Below are 23952 nucleotides of genomic sequence, written 5' to 3' on the forward strand. Positions count from 1 at the left end.
ATTCTTGATGGTGAGAGCTCAAGAGGCTTTGCCCTCTTTAGGAGGGTAAACAAACTCAACACTTAATAGCGCGCAACAAGACCAGCCCGATAGCCGCAAAACGTAGCTTCGTATGGCTCCATAAGCTTGCCGTACGTGACAGCAACTGGATTCAGAATGGCGATGTAGCGAGGAGGATGCACAACACCTGCTTCCGACTACGGGTGCGGAAGGACGCCCCATTATGGCTTACAAAGCGCGCTTTCTGGATGTCTGTGTGTGTGTTTATTGCTCCTTCAAATCTCCATTATGGCCAGTGGTTTGTGATGCTGAATACGAGGAGGAGGGTTCGAACCCAGCCTCATAGCCCAAGTTCTGCTCCATCACCCAAAATTTAGCTAATCCGTTTTCGTCTTCAGCGTCGAGTCTTCTTTTGTTGTGTCGCGATTTCTGACAGGCGCAATTTACTTATTACCAGTCAGGCGCCCCTTCTTCGTACTTTTTTCCTGTTGAGCTCCACCTCCATGATGTCCGGAGACATTTCCATCCGTCCGCCTTTCGCCCTCTTTGCCCTCGTCTTCAAACTGCTGTATCTTATCGATGGATGCGTAGTCGTCATTCTTTTTAACGTTGCCAAATTATCTCAAACTTTCTTTTCTGTCTTTTCCTTTATTGCGTGCGACCTTCATTCAAGTGTTTTTGTTCAGAACAGGACCTTTCGTTGCGGCGCTGTTTCTTTCTTCTGTTCTTCTGGCTTTCTTGGGTGTTTTCAAGGATGGCGCTTGGGTAGCGTGCAGATGCTTGGCGTTACTCCTTTCTTCAAAATTTGACCTTTTATCTTACTACAGCATTATAGCAGGGTGCTGTAGAAACGTTTTAAAGACGACAGTATATCTTGGGCTACCCCAACGCTAAAATTTTGGTCTGTTTGTCTTTCTGCTGGCTTGTCTGTCCGCCCGTCAGTCCGTTCGTTCCTCGATTCAGCTGCAGAGCCAAAGTTGATGAATTCTTGAACAAGAAGGATATATATAAGCGAAACTATATCAACCTACCCAGACTGATGGCCTGCATTATGGGTATCAACATCGCTCAGCAAAAAGGAAACAGGCATATTTGAGACGGAGATTAGTACACTACTGAAAGGGAAAGGGGAGGTAAAGGGAAGAGAAAGGGAAAGAGAATGAAACTGTTGGAAAAGGGAGAAGAACAGCGTGAGCGGGTGGGATGAGAGGGTGTTAAAACGCAGGGGTGGCCGAAGCCTATCTTTCGACGACATTTACACCGAAACAGCCAGTGACGCGGCCACATTTTTGCCATTCTTTTCGCCTGCCCTGGGCTTTCCCGCGTCCATCGCCCAAATATGCTTCAAATGTCACTTTGCTCTTTTTTTTCTCCACTTCGCATTTGAAATCGCCTCTATTCAAGACATGAGCATATAAATACCCATATATAAAAAAAACTAGAAAAGATATGTTCGTTGAATGAACAGGGGAACTACAGCAGAACTCCGAGGAGCGCGTAAGGGAAGTGGTCCTTATTTTTTGTGTGGTAATAAATATTTGGGAACTTTAGCGAAGTTCGAAAGTGGAGAACATGCATTGTGGGTCGGGTCCGAACGAACAACCTGCGGATAACATATCCGATGCTTTGCAAATCTAAAGATCTTCCAGAGTGACTGTATATAACCTCAACGTTCTGGTGCATTGGTGCGTATGGAAGCGTATGCTACTCCCAGCGGTGATAGATGCTTCGACAAGACTGCGTGACGGGGGTCTTTTTTTAACCGCCGCGGCATTGACTCGAGTTTGCGTCTATACGATCTGCCGGAGCAGCTGATTTGACTTGACCCTGCTCCGCAACATCTTGCACTACGACTGCCAGAACCGAGGCACGGGTTATGCACGTCGCTCATCATATTCCGCGTCGCTCCTCATATCACATGAACCGCCCAAGTATCGGTCTTCGCATCCGTTGAGAAAATCCGCAGTTCTTTTGGTTTCATGAAAAGATCCCAATAGGCATTGAGCGTGAAACGAGAGCTGGGACTTCAAAGTAATTCAATGAGCGATTCTCATGTGCGCGAGGAGTTACGAATACAGTGCAGCTGCTGCTGCCATAGAATGTGCAAGGTGTATTTTTTTTCTTTTCCTGAAGCACACGTCAAAGTTACCGTTTCTTTAAACATTCTCATTCAGCACAACCGAAGGGAAAGTGTGGTCGGGCCAATCTCGGCGCCGTCATAAACCCTCGGCAGAGCGCGTGCGTGATTCTGTTTCTGGAAGGTGTTTCTCCACGCTTCGACTCTGGCGTCGAGGTGCAGTGCAGAGCGATCTTGGAACGCATCCAAATACTTGCACATGGAGCCCGCGTGCGTGCCGGTTACGCAAGGCTTCGCGCAACCGGTGCGCATTTCGCAGCAAAGCAAGTATGGAAGTACCAAGGACGGCGGCGGGGCAGCTGAGAAGCGCACTAAATTACGAAAGGGTGTGATGTCAAGCGCCCGAATGTCCTTCCCGGCGTCCACTGCAGGCAGTGACTACTTTATAGCCAATGTCGCGCGTAGGATAATAAAGTATTCGAAGATTAATGCAAACGGAGTTACGCACTATTTACGATTTAAGATGCCCAGTAGTTATAACTACGGTGTTTCTTCCTCGGTTTTACTTCGGTAGTCTTTAACACGTTTATATTTAAGAGGTCCCGAAGGAGGAATGAAAGAGCGACAGAGGGTAAGCGATTGGTTATTCGTTGCGAATAAGGCTACCCTGTGCCAGCTACTCATTCTCTTAGAATTTCGAAGCTCGTGCTCGTAAAGGTTGTTACAAGCGATACTTCGTGCTTCGAGGTTAAGCAGTATTTTTTTTTCGTGAATGCAAAGCACGCTTTCCTGTAGCTACATTTACTTTAACTTGGTGATCAAAGAGGTTACGCCGACAGCGATGTAACTGGTCAGGGAAAAACTGCATGCACATTTTAATCTCACTTATCTACAAATGTGAATGGAAATTGAAAGCTATAAAAACCCTACTCGACCACCTGCTTGTCGCCAAGGGGGGTTTAGTGGCCCGTGCTGATAAGAAACGAATTTGAAAATGTCTTAACGCGCGCCCATATCTGGGCAGCGACTTCTTTGTGGTTTTAAAGGACGCGTACAGGTATCCCTGCGCGCGTTTCTCAGATAGCAAGACGTATGCCTGCATGCAGTACTTTGGGCACTTACCGAAATGTAGCGGTGAGTTCTTCTTCTTGACACTGTCATCGACGTACGTGCTGCCAGATATGAACAGCACGCTGTAAGCGGCCCCGTAAAAGCAATTGGCAGCGAACAGCACGGCCGTGACAACCACAGACTCCGGCATGCCTTGATCCTCGCATATGGACTCCGCCAGCGGCGTCCTGTCAAACTGGCAGCTACTAAGCTGTTCCTGCGAGTCCTTGAAGTCGACAGCGCCGAGCCCGGGCCCGTACAGGAAGAATGGCAGCGCGCTGATGCCGCAGCTGACCACAAGGGCCAGGATGGCGCAGAACATGAGTAGCGGTTTTGACACCCTGCGGGAGTAGTGACCCACGAGGAAGCTCACTAGAAAGGGACTCGCGCTGTCGGCGAAGAGCACCACAGTGACGGACCAGCTGGACAGGCCGTAGCGCCGCTGCAGCGTGGACATGATGGCGAAGAAGTAGTAGAAGTGCGCGCTCTGGAGAATGCCCACGGCGCTGTACAGAAGCGTGAAAAGCTGGGGGCGCGCGAACGCCTGCAGAACTCGGGGCCTGAAACCGCATACGCCGCACATACGGCTCGTGTCATCCTCTTGGCCGGCCTCTGCTTTCCGCGCGACAGGCATGTTCGAACTTCGCCGCTGACTACAGCTCGCTGTCAGCGCACGCAGCGCGAAGAGCAGGAAACGACGCACTGGCCGCGCGATCACAGATCACAGACCCGGATGGCCGTGCACTCAATCGGATTGCCACATGGCCCCCGCCGTCGCAAAGCAAGGAAGGCTCCGGTGGGTGTGAATGCTTCGGAGCGCACAATTGGCTCGGTGCCCGCGTCGCCCGTGCTGCCGCTTTCTTTGAATCGCCCACTTAGCGGTGACGATAACGGCACCGGTGGGACGATGGCCTTCTTGTACACTCCTCAGCTGTTATCACGGAGTCGCGTTGAGTGCATGCAGCCGCGCTCGAACCGCGGCGGCCGCGAAAGGCGTGCGAGTCCTCCTCGTCTGCTTCTCGGGAGCCAGCGACCTCCGCGCAGCGCGAATCTCGTGATCGCGCTCCGGAGCGGAGGGTTTTCAACGGCGCACGGGCTGTTTGCCAACTCGCCCACGCGTTTTGTTCTTGTTTCGTCCGCTTAGCGAAGAGCGCTGCCTTGTGGGCTCGTGACTCAACCGCCTGCTCTCTCCGCCCGCTGACGTCGCCGCTATCGCTCGCGTGTACGCTCTCCACCTCTCCCCCGGCGTGACGCAACGCTGGAGCCTTTCGCCGCCGGCATCTGGCTGGCTTCATACAGACGCGGCCTGCCGGGAATTTTCAACACACGGCTGTGAATACGGGCCTAAGGCGCCTGTGATTGAGCCTCCATTCTCAACGTATGTGCTTATTTTCTAGCTCAAAAATTCCCGTCCCTTAGTGGCTGCTGTGACGTTCAACAACACCGGGATGGGTTGCTTTAAAAATAAAATTTCCGCTGTGGCCCTCCAAACCTCTCCGGAAGCAAGGAGCGTGCCAAATGGGAATTCTTCCTGGCTGACGGATAAAAAAATTGGCCGCGTATCTGCTACTTTCGTTGCAAATGTAGTCAAAATACGATAGTCTTTGAAGACATTTGCCAACGAAATGCCCCCCCCCCCCCCCCCTTTGCTTTTCCCGCTCACCTTTCATGCTGTTTGTACCGTCGCGCTCATCCCAAGGTAAACACACTAAAGGTTTGCGCAAGGCGATTTGAATTTACCGCGTTCCACTGCTACAGGCCGGGTTCCTCGATGCCAGCGCTGCAGTACTTCGGAGACGCGCGTGAATGGAGGCGGCCGACTACAAGGTTTATAGAACCGCGTGGCCGTGCTCCACGTGCGTTCCAAGCAGAACGTAGAACCTAGCTAGTGGAACCTTTCGTTGCTGTTGTTGCGTGATTTTTCATATGCCGCCAGGAGGCGGCGGTTTTCTTCAGTAGCTGTAGAATATCATTTGCTATCGAAAAACCAAGCATCCATGAATTTTTTAATAAAGGAACACTGTAAATATCCCTTGTGCACTAATTTCCTGTCTTATATTTGCGTAATGTCTTGTTCTTGTTCAACAAAGTTTACAAGTATGATCATATGAACCAGGCTTAGACGTTTACATTTGGCTGTGAGTATATAAGACTATTGCGCAATAAGAAGTTTATTTACAAGGGCGAGCGCTCGCCCTTGTATTCCTCGTCTTGTGTTTTCTTTACTGCGTTAAACAAAGTTATAATGGGTTACAAACTCGCCCGTACCCAGCTGAGGATTGCTTTGTAAAGGCACACCGCTACCTTCAAAAATCGACGAAGATGAAGTCTTACATACACAGGGAAGTGGGACAGCGGATCATCCTTCCTGCCATTGTTTCATTGTTCTCTTGGGCGCGTGTTTATACATCGCCCCATTGTTCCGCATGCGTTCTATCATAACATAAATGTATGCGGACAACGCCTTTTTGGCCCCAAGCACATTTCTTCAAAGATCTAGGGAAGCAGCGCAGGGTTGTACTACCGGTCACGCGAGGGGTGTTCTATAGTGGTTGCGATGCCATTCATGTATTAAGCCGTCCGATGCACCACGCTGGGAATGGTACGTGGCCTTAACCGTATCTCGATGTTTCGAGCCACGAAGGCGTCATGGGAGGTTACGTGTCGTTGACTTTAGATGGCACTACCGACCTGTATATAAAACGATTGAAATATACGTTATTGGTCATTTCCCGCATGGCTATGAGCCAGAGCCATGCGTATGGGTAAGGGTTCTGGGCTGGCTAAATTTTTGTTTTCTTTTACCATGATCACTCTCCATATCCGCATAGCGACACGTGTATTGTTTTGGTGTTTCTGGTTATAAACTTGCACCAGTTTATAAACTATTGTAATGAAGATAGAAGATAAACCCCACTATAAACCCCGCTATAGTAGCATGGATTATTCTTGATCCACCTGTGCTTCTTAACCGCATTAAACTCGTGCATGGAGAACCAAACTTTTACTTCGTGATCCTCGAGGGGGTCGCCCTAATAGAACGAGTGTTCGCGGATGCACGCACAAAAATTGAAGAAGCGTTACATACCGGCAAAGTAGTCATAAAGTAGGCTATGGGTAAGGGTACCGTATCCCTATTACTTAAGTTACTTCACTAGTGTCAAACATTATTTCAAGCCTGAATGTACGTAAACTACCAGTTCGCCTGGTGTCATTCAAATTAGCGAAATTTAATGTGATAAAACATAACTTAAGTTACATCCACGAATTAAAATCACAAGCCCTGCGGGAATGACAACAACTTAATGATTTTTAAAAAGGCAGGCGTTGATTGACTATCCCCGCAATACAAAAATAATTTCTATTGTCGTAAAGATTATCATCATTATCATATCACTCACTTCTTCTTCATAAAGAAGAGGCCGAATTCATGCGCCGGGCGTGACACAGCGGAGAGCTGCCCAATTCAGGAGCTTTCTCCGAGCTGCCAATGTGTCTGTGTGCAGCTTAGCTTCGCAAATCGCTAAATTCTCGGCGGTAACCAACCCGGCGACTCTGAAGGTAAGCGCTCGCACCGATTTCCCGTTCCCGTTCCGTGAGAGCTTGCTCTAGCAGAGACGAGGCTCTAATGTCAGATTCTGGAAACTTAATTTTTGCTCCGCACGTTGAATTCATGCGGTAAAGCATGTGGATCTATATGCGACCATAGGAGCTGAAGTTTGAACACCGCGCCTTCATGTGCGGAGTGTTCGCCAGCCTGAGCCAGACCAACGAAACAACGCCGGCAGGCAAGACACGTAAATCGCCGGTTTAATTCGGGAGAACCAGAGGTGACGCGTGCACAAAGATAAGGTGAAATACATAATGTACGGGGCAGCAACACGACAGTGAATAACGCACTGCACCAATTGTGGAGAAAGAAATCCCCGCTTCCACCTACAGTCACGACGAGGCCCGATTTTGTGGTCGAAAGTACCCAGGAGATATTTTCAGTAATGAATTAATTACAGGCCTGGGCCACGCATACTTGAATACGGCGCCAGAAAAGACCTAGAGCTATACGCAATTATCTGCACATCCTGTAAACTGTTAACAGTACGCGCATTACAAGGCTGAAAAATTGGCCAGTTATCTGCTTGCTTCGCGGAGAAAGTTGTCGAAAGACGGTAGCTTTCTGCCACCCCTACTACGTAACCCCTCTCCTCCCTCCCCCTTCCACACTTCATGCTCTTCCCCTCTTTTCTCGCTCCTCCCATGATAAAACAAAATGTCGGTTTGATGATATCGCTTCGATTTTCCCGTGTTCCAACTGCTCCCGCGCCTTCCCTTGGGACCTTCCGTTCTGTTTCTATTGAATTTGGGATGCGTCAAGCTCAACCTCTTCTTTTTTTATTTTTTGGTTTTATATTTGACACCATATTTAACGCGTTTTTTTCTTTTAACCGACCCTTCTATATTTACCTAAAAGAAAGCTGCCAATGCCAGTCATGTATTTACGCATTGCCTCAAAAATGCGCTCTTTTTTTCTCCTTGCTGAATATTGATGTCAGGTAGGAAGCTGGCCACTAGTTTAGTACTTTCATACGGCTTCTCCTATATATATATTTTTTTCAAGCATTCTATTATTTTTTGGCCTGGCGGATCAATCGCGTGACAGATAGACAGAGCAAACGTTTTGTATTTAGGTAGCCAAGAAAGAATATTTCCTTTAAAGCGCAATAGAATCTAGGAACGGGTTTTTCGCTTCTTATTCTCCATGATCCACCCTTGGACTAGAAGGCCTGGGAACTTCCCTGCATCATCAATCGGTCAGCCTATCAAAGTATGCCAATATTCGGTGGATGAGCTGATCGAAGCCCTCATGCATTCAGTTATCCACCTGTTTGTGCCGCCGTCGGCCAAGTATTAAAACATATGCCAGCTCGGGTGTCGAAGGGCGAGTCAGCACGTCGCCCTTCGCCAGAAGATAAAGGTGCACCAAGATTGTTACACCTAGGCTTTACAAAAAATAAAGCAAGACTGGTATCTTTCCAAAACTCATTTATAAATACCTTCAAGCGGCAACTGTCTATTTAGTTGTAGTGATGAGGTCTTTAACGCGTAAACATTCGTTGTCAAGCCCCCCGCAGTGTCAGCCACTTAACACGCTGCATTTGCACTAAAATGCGTAACTTGAAAAAATTAAAATATATAATCCTCATAATAGTGTAAACGGAGTTAATTTCTTGGAGGACATATGTAACGACCCAAACGTAAAGAACTAGACAAGCAAAGATAATACAAATGATCTAACCGTATATAAAATCTCGGCCTTTCACACCACCCTCACGCTACGAAATTAAAAATTAAAAGCAAAAACGCCGAAACATCAAACCGAAACCAAAATATAAAGTCAAGAAAAAGCACCAACTGTATAACGCTCACTATTTTCAGACATGTGCGGAGCTGGCGAACTTAACACATTTAACCATTATAGCAGCGGGAACGGAGTTCATTGGTTAAACGAAATATTTACCAACAGAAAAATGCATGAAATAAAAACATAAAAACAAAAATGAACTACCGAAGTACGAAAATCTCTACTTTTCCTTGCTTTCACACTACGAAGAAAAACTAAACTAGAAGGCTACGAAACAGCAAGCCAAAACACAAATACCAAAATCGTGAAAAAGCACCATGTGTAACGTCCAGAATTTGCGGAGAAATGCACACTTAGTGACATTAAAGCTTTTAACCATAACAATATTGTAAATGGAGTTTATTGGTCAAAGGAATATTTACCAACCAAAAAATGCAAAAAATGAAAACCATAATAATAATGTACTGAAAATTGAACGTCTAGCTTGCATCTCGCTCTCACAGTACGGAAACATAAATCAGGAAGGCCTGAGAAAGGAAAATAAAAGAAAAAAAATCACGAAAGACACCAGTTGTGTAGCGCTGACATGCACACAAAAATAGGTAATTTGCGAAGTCCACACATATCAGTGATGTCACCCTTCCAATCGGCCCCGGTGGGCTTCACCGCAACGCTTCACAACGAAAAATCCGGCATGACCAAATGCGGAATGCGGCTAATGACGAAACTCAGCTTGGGATTGAAGCAAAAATAAAGATTTGCGCATGGAGAAGAGCGCAAGGCGTACATTTGCGCTCTTGTCCTTACGCAAATTCTATTTTTACCGAAGTCCTATGGCGGGCCTCGTACTTAGCAAAATTGGCCCACTTGTCGTTCTGGAGTGCTGTGGTGAAGTCCACCGCCGGCGATTCTTTAAAGGGACCATGCAATACTTTTTTAACACGAAAGCGTTTTATGCCGGGGTACACAAACCCCACCGATGTCATATCCGTCACGGAAATGACATCACCAGAAAAAGATCCATTGGCGCGGCGGCGCTAGGTTTTAAGCCCACGATCCCTATGGCCGCAATGGGAGGTGTGAAACGCTCTACCGATTGAGCCATTAAAATCATGCCCGGGTAGCCGTACGAACGGGCCTTATGTCTTTCCCTCTAACTTGTCCATTCAAATGGTGCTGCCGTCTAGGAGAGGTGAAGTGCGTCATGATGCTAATGAGCGCCGATAATTGGCGCCTCAATAGTGCGCCATGTAGCGGCGGAAGCTGCTGTGTTTATCCGACCGCCGCCTATGTGGAACGCCGCTCAGCTTGTGGAACGCCACCGCCGGATTCCACAAGCTGAGCTCGTCGCAACGCAAGCGTCTGGCGTACACGCCACGGACCAGGACCAATGTGGTCGCATTTTTGCCTAAATGACCCGCCAGCCAGACGTCGCTCGCCAAGCGCTCCCACAAGACTGCTGCCGCCCCACAAATCATGCTGCGTTCGCTGTAGCGTACTGTGACTTCACCAAACGATCCGCTGACAACCCGTTGCTTGCAGAACGTAGTCACTAACACACTTAGTACTTAGGTTAGGGGGTCGCGAAGTACCTCAGGCAAAAATTGCTGCTCAATGGCCATCAGATAACGTTTAATCTCGCTCAAATGATTTTTTACTCTTTGCCGGTCTTGACGTTCTTCGACGGCTCGAATTACGTCACTAAGGCCCTGTAGCGGCTGTTGCCCAATTTTCCTTCAGTTGCAGCAATGAACGCTTTTCGATAGCAACGTAAAAAAAGCGACAAAAACAAAGCAGGAATAGTCGGCGTATCTGGTGCTACGAGCAAATCCCGCAGTCGCCCTCGGTGCTGGCGATAACTATAGCTTTCGCAGTGCTTCCAGACGCGAAGGAAAGTGTGAACCCGCTTATCGAAAGTGTGGCAGGGTCCCTTTAAAGTGCATAGTGTGAACGCACACTCTAGCCGTGGGGATCAGCTTCGCTTCAATGCATTCGAGTGATCAATCTATGCTGAAACAAAGCAAATTCCACGAATGACAGCAGTGCGGATAAATTTTGACTTAGAAATGTGATCTGCGGTGCAGCGTTCCGCAGTGCACAACGTCATGTTTGGATTGCGTGATACCACAGCACAGAGCAAACTTTTGAGTCAGATCGTGTGCTCGACATCGTCATTGATTCATCACTCCAACTTTGTCGAATTCATTATGGTGAAGATGAACCAAGGGGCTGTCTTGAGTACACATAATTTGTCGAACGAAAAAAAATTCAAATGGAGACAAACGGTGTATGAGAGATTACGCATACATAACAATTCTCGGATGCAGTCCACATGAGCTTGTGGTCTCCTATTCCGTATTTAGAGTTCCCGCTGTAGGAGCCGAATTGACCTTATTTTATGGGCACTTCCCGAACAGGTACATTGATGGCGCCGCCGACGCTCGGCTACTGGGATCTTAGGGGCCGTGGCCAGGCCATTCGCAACTTGCTCGTGCACAAGGGCATTGAGTTCAACGACAAACGGTACAAGTTCGGCCCCGCGCCCGGCTTCGGCCGCGAAGACTGGCTCAAGGAGAAGTTCACGCTGGGACTCAGGTTTCCCAACCTACCGTACTACATCGACGGTGATGTCAAAATTGTTCAGAGCAAGGCCATCCTTCGCTACCTGGCCCGAAAGTACGACCTCGACGGCAGGTATGGTTCACCCGTGCGCGCTCATGGATTGTCGAGCCGGAAGTTTAAAAAGATTAAAACGCCCCATTTTTGCTCGCAAGAATGACTAAACGTGTGTCTGGCAGATTTCAATGATGTAGACGTACGGCCATGTCTGTTAACTAGAGTTTCTTTTATGAGCTCCATAGTGCTCTAACAGCGATACTCACTGTAAACGCAAACTAGCCGGAAATGGAGTTTTAATCAAGTAATGTGCCCTGCAAAGTACTTATAGCAAAAAATGTACTCCCTAGGCATGGTCTAAAAAAGTGGACGAACCTCCATGGTCGTACCGTTGCCCATACGTGTAGCAAAGGGAGGATTTAGAACGATTTAACACCATTTGTGAGATGGCGTTCGGTTCCTTGTATACAACCACGTCCACAATAAACTCCCCATCTGGGGTAATCATCTCAAGCGGGCGGTCGCCATGTTAGTCATGTGTTGTTTCCGTGTGTCAGCACTTCAACCGTGGACTAATGCTAATTAGAACGAGAAAGCAGGACGCGACGGTTGCATGCAGCTACAAAACCGATGCCGTACGTATACCCGTATAGAGGCTTCAGCCAGCGCGATCACAAGCAGACAGCGCGGCCGTGTTGTTTCAATCTGTTTATTTTGGCGGTAGGTGTTGTCAAACTCTGCTGCTAACAAAGAGACAGTTCTCGCCGTTGCAAACAATTGCAATGTTCATCTGCTTCGCTTGCTTGCGCATATATAGACAATTTAAATTCTCGTGCCAGCGCGCCAACGCACCCGACTGCAGCGACTCAACTTGCCCTGGCGGCACGACTTGCTGCCCGGATGTAAACAACCTCCGGGCTATCAATGCAGCGCGGCCGGTGACTTGGTGCGGCCGAAGCTTCAAGCGCCTCACCTTGGGCCATCATTTTTTCTTATTTGAGAAGGACTAGTAGTGCCATATGGTGGAAAGATTTTTATGTGCCCCTGTCACACGACGAACGGCCGCTAACAACATTTGGATACGGCGACAGCTGTGGACAGCTCGCTGGTAAGTGGTCTGTCATCAGCGGATGCGTTTGTCAAGCGTTTGGATAGGGTTAACTGCGAAGTACCCGTGCCGCACACAGCACGTACACGCACGGGCAAAGAAAAAAGCGCACACTCGTTTTATTGTACTTGTTTGTGGCTTTTGGGGTATGCATTCGCAATCTTTTGTAGGCCGGTTTGTAACAGGGCATTCGAGATGAAATCGTTTGTCGCGCGCGGCATCGTTTCAAAGCAACGTGGCGGTTACTCAGGTAGCCGAATCGCCTCCGACAGCGGTGCATCGTCGGGCCCGGTCGGTGAATATTGTGGGACTCTGTCTCTCATATGCATCGAACTGCTTGTGTTCTTTTTAGTTAACTGCTCTACTTTGTAATATCTATTTGTTAACGCTCCTGATGGCTTGCCTGTCCAAATAAAAGTCTTTGTGTTGTTTTCGTTCAAGGCTCTGACTCATTCTTAGCGCTCTGGTCGGCGAAAGCCGCAGATCAGACGGCCACCCCCTTCGAAAACTGTGCCCTGTAGATTCGGTGGGGTTGTTTGCTCGCTTGAGTCGACTCGTCACATCTAACAGTGTACCCTATTAAGGAAACGGTGACATGCGTAAAAGATGCTATGAGCCTATCGAACGATTAAATGCATATAGTGTGGACCACGACGGCGACGTGGTTCGAAACCGAAATGTTTTTATTCCCTTTTGGATGATAATGAGGGGTCTGTATACAATCGGGGCCCGTCAGTCGCCAGCTAAGGCCACGTAATTAAAAACACAAATTCATGCCCTTATGGAAGAGAACCGAGTTTGCTGTAGCATGACACAAGTCTGCCGGGCATAAAAAAGAAAGGATATCATTTTTTTAGAAGAACAATGCAAACACTCTTCTTTTGTTGGTAATAACTTTATCATAATCAATAGTAAGACTATACACAAAAATTACTCGATTCATCTGACACTCGATTTTGACACGGAGCTTGCAGCTCCAAAAAGTGCACTGTGGTTTTGCGTGACGGAAACTTCTACAATCACGGTAAATTAACTAAGGCAGGTGTGTGTGGCATGCAGCGTTGGTAAGTTTGCGAGAATAGCGTTTCCATTTCAGCTGTTTTTTTTTTGTTGCCATGCAATCACAAGTAATTTGGTGCCATGAACGAGGTTTACGTTAGCTTACAAGGCTGTAGTAACGGTTGCGGCTACAAATGACCTTATGCACCAATCATGCTTGTCAGCTCGGTGACACAGAATATTAAGGTGTCAGAATACGGATGACTGAGTCGCCTAGTTTATTACTACTGTAAAAAAATTCCCCGCATTTCTCCAAGGGGAAGAATGTGAAAGTGCGAATGCACGAGTTGAATTTGCGCGGTTCGGTAATGTTCGCGAAAGAGAGATCACACACACACACACACACAACTACAAAGAAAGAAAGATGCATTTATTCACATACACCTATTTGTGTTGTCGTTGTACTTGATTGCTAGAGCGGATCTCAGCTTTGAAATTTCGTGTCAGTACTCCTTTAAGCGGGTGCATTAGCCCTTCTCACGCCCGATTCCTGGCCAATCCCCCACGTGGGTATGTGCCATGTCAGCGGCCAGGCAGCGCGCGCCCATCCCCACCCGTTGCTAAGGAAGACGAGGAGCGCGCGCACCCGCAGCTGTTGCTATGCGGACTACGGCGGCGGACGATTCAGGCTCGCATAAGAAGTGCATTCGCACTTAAAAGGAAAGTGTTTTCTGACCCAGTGAAGGACTTTCCTGTATGACTAGCTGTGTTATGACAGATGACCATACTAGATGAGACAAGCGGTAACAAATTAGCTTTGGATGTAACATCAGGAGGGAAATAGGTGGAGGTATCTGCAATTATAACTGAAACAGTGGGTGCCTGTCCGGCATGAATTCATTATTTGCTGACACGATTTTCTTCTGCAGATCCTGATACATGATCGAGTTGAATGACTTCATAGATCTTAAGGCAGGATAGGCTGTGCTGTAAAAGGCAAGGCTGCATTCGGAAACCAAGTTGGCCCCTCCAGCAGAAGTGAGTATTGCCACGGCTTGCAACAGCCGTCCAGGTCGCAAAAGCTGCACTTTTTCTATGAAAGTGAGCCACCATGGTAGGGGAGAGGCAGTGTAAGGGTTTGCATCTTTAACTGTGTGCCCGCTCACTTGAATAGATGCAAGCTGGCATCTTAAAGCAAGAAACAGCAGTTAATAAAATCTTGCAATACCAAAGTGCTTTTCAGTCAAAAACAAAAACTAATCTATCAACCTACAGAGACTTGCATTTTATCTTCACTGTCATTTAAAGTTGTGCTCGAGTATATTGTGTGGAAGTAATATCTTTTTTATTGCTGCAAAAGCCACGACGGTTCATGTACTGGCACTTGGTTTTATGAAGCCTTTGCATTCCTAATTTAGGTACTAGAATTCGCAGGAAACCTGGCCTTACAATATTATTACTGTACCGAATTATTAAGTTCATTTAACCATAGTGTCTTTTTTGAATTTTACGTGTGGGACCTTTTTTTTCTTTTTTGCTTTTTCAGGCAGATGTTCCTCTGACTCCCTGCCTGCGTTCCGTGAACGGGGAAGTTAGCCTCCACATCGATGGACAGCGTGTCTTGACTGCATCATCTTTACTGGGAGGACTGTGTAGTCTGTTTGCATCGTTCTGGGTTTTCAACATTCAATATCCCAAGAAGGCACACAGAGCTCGAACGTTTGTGGAACATGCCTTTTTGGACCTTGCCTGCACCAAACCACGTGTGAAGGATTTAGAACTAATTAACTTTTATCGCATCAATATCGCTCCGAATATTTGTTTTCAATCCTGTAATCATTGGATAGTAGTCAAAAAGAATTCCGTATTATATTTCTGACTTTTTCTTTTTTCTTTTTTTACTGAAAGGGGATATTTGATGGGCCGTTCTGTATGCTGATAATACAGCTATCTTTCAGTGAAGCAATAATATTAACAAACTAATTTAACTTGAAACAATTATCTAAATAATATTGGCAACTCGTGCGAAATGAATCAACTAAAAATTATCCGAAAAACACGAATTTCATGGCTTTTTGTTCTCACTCTAAAGAAGCTGTCGCGATACCACCCATTCTGTTCTATATCATTGCAATTAACCCGTCAGACTCGGTCACTTTTCTTGGCGCATTTGTGTCTTTATCAAAACGCACTGGTATTTTCCGCAGCATAATTTTCGTTCTTTATATTACTCATTTATCCATAGCCATCTCACTGCAGTCTGTCTCCTACATCATTTATCTCTTGTGCATTTACCACCTACAAACTGCTTGTTACCTTTCAATATCAAATCGTTGCACAGCTCTCGCTCATTTCACCACAAATTGAAAAATTGTTTTGTTGTTGTAAACCACTGCAACCATTTTTTCTTCACTTTGTGTACTTAGTACTGATGCGTACTGATAAGTTCTGATAAGTACTGACGCGTTCTCGATCCGATATTATTCTATAATGATTTCACTTACCATGCAGTTGTGTTTGTGCCTATCTTTGTTTTTCGCGTATTTCCAGTTCTTGTAGTAATATTGTTTCTACGGTTTGTTCAACTAGCATCGTATTGCTGTCTTCAATTCCTAACTGGCGTGTTATTTAGCCATGTACCATTTGTGATTTCTAATATGAGGTCGCCATAAGTATTTATTTCGAAACCTCCTGGTGTACACCATGTACCATGTAAACTTGTCTGCGAAAGTTCGTTTGAAATAAACCTGAAATCGAGAAAAACCGTGTGAAATCAGTACTCCCGCAGGGAACTGGAAATTCTCCCTTGTGGCCTTGAAAACCTCCTTTCGGAAGGCCTACAAAACTCCCCAAGCTTTCGTCAAACTCCATTCAAAAGAAGTAAATGCTTCCCTTGAACCTCCTAAAAACGCCCCCAAACTAATATAAGTACTTCCAAAGGGAGCCATAATAGGCTCCTATTCAACCGCCTAAAACTTCCATAAACATCACCTAAAAACGCCCTTCAGGAAGTAAAGAATACTCCATTTTGACCTCCTTAAATTCTCCCGAACATTTCTTAACACTCCCTAAATACCTCCTTCCTATAACCTGAAAACGCCCTGTTTTGAGGAGGTAAACAAAACCTCCCTGTTCCATGTAGTAAAAAAACTCCTACAAGGAGGACCACTAGAGGGAAAAAGAACCTCTAGGGAGTATACGGGAGAAAAAAAAGTTTGTTTACACTTGGATGAGCCGGCGAACGTGCGCAGATATACCTCACTGACCGATGACGTCATGGCACGCGCCGGCACTGCAGCTTTACAGTGGGCCTCCTCGATTTACCAGTCCCGGACGGTCCGCGGGTCTGAGGACTTTTTTCGGACCGGAAGCCCCATAGGAATACATGGGAAAAACGAGCATAGCATCGCGTCCCGGGCAGTCCGCGGACGATCCGGAAATGATAATCGAGCAGGCCCAGTAGCTTTGCCTCGCCGCGCTCGGGCGAGACTCCTGTCGCTGACTCCGACTATAACACGTACAAGCTAATGTCAGTAGATAAGGTATCAGATTACCGCCGCTGAAGCCCGCAAGTCAGGAACGGCGGCCATTTTGGGGTTCATCAGTGTTGCGAGATTCGCCGCAACTACGGCGTCGCCGCTGCCTTCGACCAGATCGTTTGTTAACAACACTGCCGAAGATGCAGCAAAACGGCATCTTTGGTCAAACTTCTGCTGAAATGCTGCTAGATGCGTTATCTTTTATTCGCCTTAGGAAAGACGTCCGTCGTTCAAGAGCAGGAAGGGCATGCTAAGTCTACCACAGTTGACCTACTAAAACGCATGAACAACAAAATGGCGGCGCCCACGAATGGTTGCAATGTAAACAAATTCCACGTGATGCGAAGTGACAAACGATCAAAGCAGCGGCACGGAACACTAGGAGAAAAGAGTGCCGATCCTCTGAAACCTTGTCTCGTGACATTAATGCAATAATGGCCTTGGAAACACGTCGCGGGATGGCTCGCTCTATTACTTGTGGCGACAAGTGGTGCAGTTTCGATGGTTCAAAGAGAGGAATTATTGCCAAAATGAAAGAAGTCAAAAGGCTGACAAGTGGCAACGTTAATAAACTTCTTAATTAGCGTACCGCCGCCAGACTACACAAGCCAAAGGGTGGCCACCGAACGGGTGCAAAAATTTTGAGCAAGCGCTAGTCCCGCTGCGCCCTCTGCTACTCTTGGGCACGCGCGCCCATGGCACGCGTACATTGCAATGTACATACTTTAATAAGCGAGTGTTTATTGGTCTTTGGGCGCTAACGACGACACCACGAAAAAAACGTGACCGAGTCTCGAAGCATAACCACGCAGAAAACGTGGACGAGTCTCCAAGCATAACCAAGCAGAAAGCTTTGCATTAGCTATAGGTATACGGCCACCGTCTTGGCTTTTTGCCCATTCCTCACGCCACTAGTGCAGAGATGCTCCATTTATTTTGTTTGTTTAATTTATTTTTCTTTGGCTATCTCACTAAGTACAAATTCAGGCATATGTCCTTATTGTTTTTCTATAAGGGTGTGTTATTTCTCCATTCACTGTGTATGTATTTTTTGGGCATAATTCATGTTCGAGGGTTGTCAGGAACGACATACGTCTTCGATTGGTATGTGGTGCTGGATAAACATTCTTATCGCTTTAAAGGACACCAATAAAAACTCCATGGCTTCATTCTCCATAACTTCTTTTGTTCAAATTTCTAGTTGCTGCCGCTGAACATATTTACGATAACACAGTAGCCGGTAACTGTACCAGCGGCTACCTCGTCCATAACGTAAATTTCCTACAGCGTTCTAACGTAAACAGCCTATCATTACTCCCATAATAGATGTTGCTTTGTAAACAATTACAGTCGAGTCGACTTATAACGATAGCGTTTATAACTACATATCAGATATAACGATGAACAGCTATGGCACCGTCAACTTTGTATTCTTTGTATGGTAAAATGCTCCAGTGCCACGATATGAGATACTATAACGATTTAATCCGGTTTGATTGTGCACCAAAAGTGCAACAGTGACGACTCTAATGACGACTCTAATGACGCCTCTAATGACTCTAATCAAGCCTAGTCACATAGTGTCTTCGTAGGAGGCCCAAAGCGTGACACAGTCCCTGAGGACATTTACCTCAGCTATAGGTGAAGCACCTGTAGAAAGATTTCCGGTAGCTTCACACGGGGCAAAGGTGGCCGACTGTGGCTCCTTTTCGGCAAATTAGTAGTGGTACGACCTTGCTGGCATGCGAATAAAATGTTCTGAGCTCTGTTCCGTCTTTTTATTTCGCAACCCGCTTATAACAATTATCGGTTATAACTATGGGATTTCCTAGGCACCTGGATATTGTTATAGGTGGACTAGTCTGTACAGACAGGGCTAATACATACTCAGTTTCCAAGGGACATCCCTTAAACTGCACTTTGCCGAAAATAGCTTTAAACCTCGTTGTAATTTAGCCATAACACGTCGTCATTCAAATGACTTAAGCACTTCCCTGCATTAAATCCTCACAAATACCCCAAACAATGATTGCTTCCATGTTCAGTGCTGTCTTTTGAACGGCTAACTAGGGGCCACTAGAAAGCAATGTCAAAATAATAAGCGTAATAATCGTGAAACGCTATCTAGAGTGGAAGTTGTTGCAAAAAGAAAAACATTTGGGCGGGAGAAGAAGAAACATTACGGCAACAAATTAAGCCTACCTTATGATGGAGTGCAAAATTGCGTCCAACTGCCTAACGTATCATCATTATCACCATATGGCTTAAAGCCTTGGCTAGTCACCAATCGTTAGACACTTATCTAGGATTAGCGTTACGAAGACGTAACGCTGAACCTTACGACGTGCAAGGAACATGAAACGGTGTTCATCAGACGGCGTGTACCGGTTCACGACATCAGAGCTCGAAGTGTAACGTAAATCCTGATGTCAGGCCATTACGTATCCCCGCGTTCACGCTGCCCGCGTGCTATCTTTTCGCGCAGCACCGTACAATCGCAAGTTCCAGTGTAGACCACATGATCACGTACTACCGCCACCTCGCACATGCCCGAATTCGCATCGCGAGGCAAAACGGATACTTAGAGGGGACCTACTTTGCCTACGCGCGCGTAACCGAAACACAACCGCGAGGTTTGCGTTAAGACAGGCCTAGCATCGGCAACCTGTACCCGCAGCTTTACGGACAAGGAAGCGGTGATGACTTTAATTGTGACCGCAAAAAATAAATTCAACGCCCCGCTCGGTGGTACCTCTGGTATTGTTTGTATTAAACTGAAGCAGACGTTCTGATGGCGCATTGATCTTAGATGTACTTCCCTTTGTCATTTGATGACACCTCCGGTACGTAGATGGGTGCACTAATCGCAGTTGTGAGAGAAAGAGGGCACCCACCAAGTAACGAAAAAGAAACACTTAAAAGATGTACCCTCCCGACCAGACGGGCGTCCGTCAAACCCTTGACTTAATCTTAGTAGTATGCATATTGCTAAAGAACGAGAAGGCGAGCGTGCCAATACAGAGCGACTAAGGAGCAGCAGTGCCAACGTCGACATCGGTGTTGAGCAGTGCGCAAAATACCGGCTATAATGCTGCTAGTGCTGTCAGTGCTGCGGGGCTTATAATCATTATCTTTCGTCCTGTGCGTTTTGTGGTCTCTCTACCTCAGAATATGCACAACTCTAGCATTGCACAAGGTATGCACTCCTGCGCGCTGCGAGTAACAACCATGAGTTCGAGCTATTTGAGCACGCTCACGATACTGAAACGCCGTCGCGACAACTCACCACCGCCTCTACTGTGCAGGTGGAGTAAGGGGCGACAAAGAAATATGCCTAGGTTACGGAGGCAAGGCGTTTATTTTACATCAACGTCCCAGCTACATGATTTACATGTGCGTACCTCACTTTAGGTCACAGGTGGCGATGGGGCGCCATGAGCAAGTCTGCGCGGAGTCGGAGCGCAGAGCCAGTGGCCTCTTCAGTCAGGGAAACATCCGGGGCGCGGATAGCCGTGCTGGCCAGATCGGCTCAAGCAGCGAGGGAGACGCGGTCTGTTCGTTCACAGGCGCGTACCTCAAGGCGTGATCGACAAGTGTTAGGTACGGCCTTACTAGATGTAAGCGTAGGGACAACAGGAGCCGCCTAAAGCAGGGGCCGGCAGCCGGAAGGCCTGGTGGGCTTTCGCCGGCGCAGCAGAGATGCAGCTGGGTGGTAAAGAAAGCGTCACATACCATCGGCAAACGCCTTCGGCGCCCTGGAAGCGTCTCCCCCGAACGGACCCGACCCCGTGCGGTGAGCGCTTTCACGTCCCGGTGAGAGGGGGGTTCGATAATCATTCAAACGGTCCAATGAGGTGAGGTTGTTCCCACTACCAGGGCAGAGCGCCCGCTGCGTGGCATTGCTTTATCGCCGGAACGGTCCCTGCAGCCTTCACCTAAGGCAGGAATTTGAGAAGTTTGTTCGTCTCTGCACAGTGGCTGCGAGACGAGCCGGCATTTCGGGGAGAGAGGGGAAAAGCCCCACGCATCGGCACAAACCTAGCGTTCGGGCGATTGGCTCGGGCGCCAGGATCCCCTCAATTTCTAGCCTCTTTTCTGTATACCCCCCTCCCGTCCCTCCATGACTCATTCTTCACTGAGGTGCCCTCAGCCAGAGTGGCAGTTATCGGCCGAGTCATTTCTCTCTTTTATCTTTGAATAAAGCAGCACGCGCACACACACTCAACAACGGTGTCATGCTGCTGGCATCGATGAAGGTCATGCACCGAGCGCATGCAGCAAACCTGGCACGAGCAGGGCGCACTTTTTGTAAGGCAGACGTCCCGAAAATCAGGCCGTCTGCGCCATATACAGCGTCGCTGTCAGAGTCAAATGACACCAGAAAAAGTGACAAGCAGTTTGCGAAAGCATCCTACATGCATTGCTGGTAACGGCTGCTCCATGGGCATGAAACAATCAGCTAGGTTTCAGAGTAAACACACATAATCAGTGAGTATTTATTGTGTCGGATCATCATCGGTTATCCTGATCGCGTTCTCGATGTGTTCGCGCGTTCATAGGTTTGTCACTGCTCTGGGCGAGACCTGATGCTGTTCATGTAAGAGCTGGCACATCGCATTACTCTTATATGCCAGGGAGTACGATGCGCTGTTGTCCAATTCCGGTAAACGCGGCCGACACCTATTCAGCGCATTATTTTTATTCGGTGGACTCACTACAGCTTAGAGCACTGCACGGGCCCGGGCCGGCCCGAAAGCCCGGGGGGGCCGGGCCACCCGAAGTCGATTATCGGTGGGCCCGGGCCGGGCTCGGGCTCGACGCCGTGGGCCCGGGCCGGGCTCGGGCTTGAATTCATAGGCACGGCCGTTACTAGGTCCGACGTGAAGTGTAGAAAAGAGCATCAAAATGAATATTCTTGGTTTACTTTTGCGCGCTTCTTGCTGTTATTTGTACGCATTGTTTTAAAAACGTGTTTTGTTAGGTCTGATGGTCACTATACTGCAATTTTAATGACACTTCTTGTACTGCATCAAGATTTTATATTTTGGTGTATAACATACCAAAGATACGATTACAAGGAATGCCCAAGAGCGGAAGGAATCAATTCAGACATCCTGGAGCTGTGCACCTATGTCTATGTATGTACAGGTGTGTTTTAGATTTCGCACCAATCAAAATGCGGGTGCCGTGGTCCGGAATCAAACTCGCGTGCCTCAGAAACCCCACCGCTTAACAACCACTGCAGGTGAAGTATTTCAACGAGCGTACATACTCGTTGATTCAAATGCGGATCAAAAAATTTAAGCAATACCAACTTGTGGCCGAGACAACCACGTGAAGTTGCCAAGAGTCTGGTAATCAAAGGTGATTGTGTCTAGCTGTTATTACGCCAATGTGGCGTGAACTGCATACGGTGAAAGCTAAACTATGTGCACATTTAAACCCTTATTTTTTGCGTTTCAGTTCATGACGTGTTTGTACAGACCAGATGCTCCGTGTGATCGCCGGGAATATAATAAAAAAACTTTCTTCAGCGTCAAAGACCGGGCCTGGTCACACACGCGCGGGCCCTCCCTAGGCCAAAAAAAAATAAATTACCGGGCCGGGCCGGGCCTGGCCTTGAGATGGCGGGCCCGGGCCGGGCTCGGGCCAGGCTCACTGATTGCCTGGGCCCGGGCCGGGCTCGGGCTTGGTGTTACGGGCCCGGGTCGGGCTCAGGCTTCGCGAAGCGGGCTCGGGCCGGGCTCGGGCCTTAAAATCAGGCCTGTGCAATGCTCTACTACAGCCATTTACATGGTAGCGATTGGCTATCAAACTCATGACTCGCTATCGGGATACTCATGAAGAAAGTGGCCATCTATGCAAAGTTGGAACTAGCTCTCGGCCTCCTGTAAATTTGAGGCGATGCGTGTTCAATGAAGCCTGTTGGGTGTACATTGCTTACGTTGATGATGAATGAAAGTTTCGTTGCAGGAATGAAGCAGAGCACCAACTGCTGGACATGCTGGCAGCGCAGGCTCACGACCTGGCCTGGGGGCTGGTGGTGCTCACGTTCAACCCCAACTTCGACCAGGAACGGCGCAAGTACGAGGAACAAATGGAGGAAAAGCTGCGCCCTTGGTCCGAGGAGCTCGAGGGCAAGCAGTGGGTCCTGGGGGCCAGGATGTCCTACGCGGACTTCATCCTCTACGAGGCGCTCGACTGGAACCACGAGTTCAAGCCCGACGTGTTCCAGAAGTTCCCCAACCTGACGGGCTTCATGAAGCGTTTTGAAGAGCTGCCCAACATCCACAAGTACTTCACTTCGGGCAAATACAACAAGTGGCCTATCACGGCGCCAAATGCCAAGTGGGGCTTCAAAAAGGAATAGCTTCGCTTTGTGTGCAGCGTTCTCCGCAGACCTCCTCGCCTTCACTCAATAAAAGGGGAAAAAATATGGTGTATGTGTCCTTTCTTTATCTCTGGGCTTCGAATTCTAGAACGATGATGAGAGAGGTGTGAAGTAGCCTCGCTTCAACTGCACGACAAAAAGAACACACAGAGAAAGTATAAACAATCAAGATTTAGTTAAACCACCGGAATTACTGAGAGCACGCGTGACGAGTATAAAAAAGTGACCATCCCTTCCGAAAAAAAGAAGTCGAGAAAAGCGCGAAAGCCAAAAGTGCGTCCAATGTTCACTCTGAACGTGCGTCCAATCGACCTTCAAACCTTCAAATACCCAAATCGTAAACGAAGAACGCGCACATGCGACGATTTTCAGCTCAATAAGTAAACGCACCTGCAAACGATTTAAATGTACTGATACGTGGTTTAGGAGATGTAGATATACTGTTGTACTTCTTATCTGGAACTGCTCCCTGTTTCGCGATTTTCAAGTAACCATTCTCACACAATGAAAGTCCGATTTCCCGCGCGGACCCTGTGTCCAGAGATCTCATCGAGGCTTGTCGGTCGACCAGCAGGTATATGGAAATGTGTCCCTTTAAAGTTTAGAGAACGCTTAAGCTTAAAGTGGCCATACAGACCAAATACAAGTTTGTTTTATATGAGAGATTTGGTGTTTTATAGGGCTCGCCGCGATTGTCTGGCAGCAAACTATGCGTTGTTCACTGAGACATTAATGAATTTAAGTTAAAATGTT

At 47.5% G+C, this 23952-nt stretch overlaps 2 protein-coding genes across 2 annotated transcripts in view; one reads left to right on the forward strand and one right to left on the reverse strand.

The window, feature by feature from the left end:
• LOC144169514 (solute carrier organic anion transporter family member 74D-like) overlaps positions 1–4328 on the reverse strand; it is a 62698-nt gene extending 58370 nt beyond the window's left edge. Inside the window, exon 1 of the mRNA XM_077698716.1 lies at positions 3200–4328. Coding sequence (XP_077554842.1) covers positions 3200–3821 — 622 coding nt within the window. The 5' untranslated portion in view covers positions 3822–4328. The remainder of the gene's footprint in view (positions 1–3199) is intronic.
• Positions 699–23223, forward strand: LOC144169515 (glutathione S-transferase-like). The gene is made up of 3 exons (XM_077698717.1): positions 699–2708; positions 10964–11240; positions 22782–23223. Exons 2-3 carry the CDS (start codon positions 10972–10974, stop codon positions 23176–23178), a joined length of 666 nt encoding a protein of 221 aa, XP_077554843.1. The 5' UTR covers positions 699–2708; positions 10964–10971; the 3' UTR covers positions 23179–23223.
• Positions 23224–23952: the final 729 nt, after the last annotated feature.

This window comes from Haemaphysalis longicornis, unplaced genomic scaffold (assembly GCF_048455015.1).
Source record: "Haemaphysalis longicornis isolate Haplotype H1 unplaced genomic scaffold, Haemaphysalis longicornis Haplotype H1 scaffold_2, whole genome shotgun sequence".
NCBI lineage: Eukaryota > Metazoa > Arthropoda > Arachnida > Ixodida > Ixodidae > Haemaphysalis > Haemaphysalis longicornis.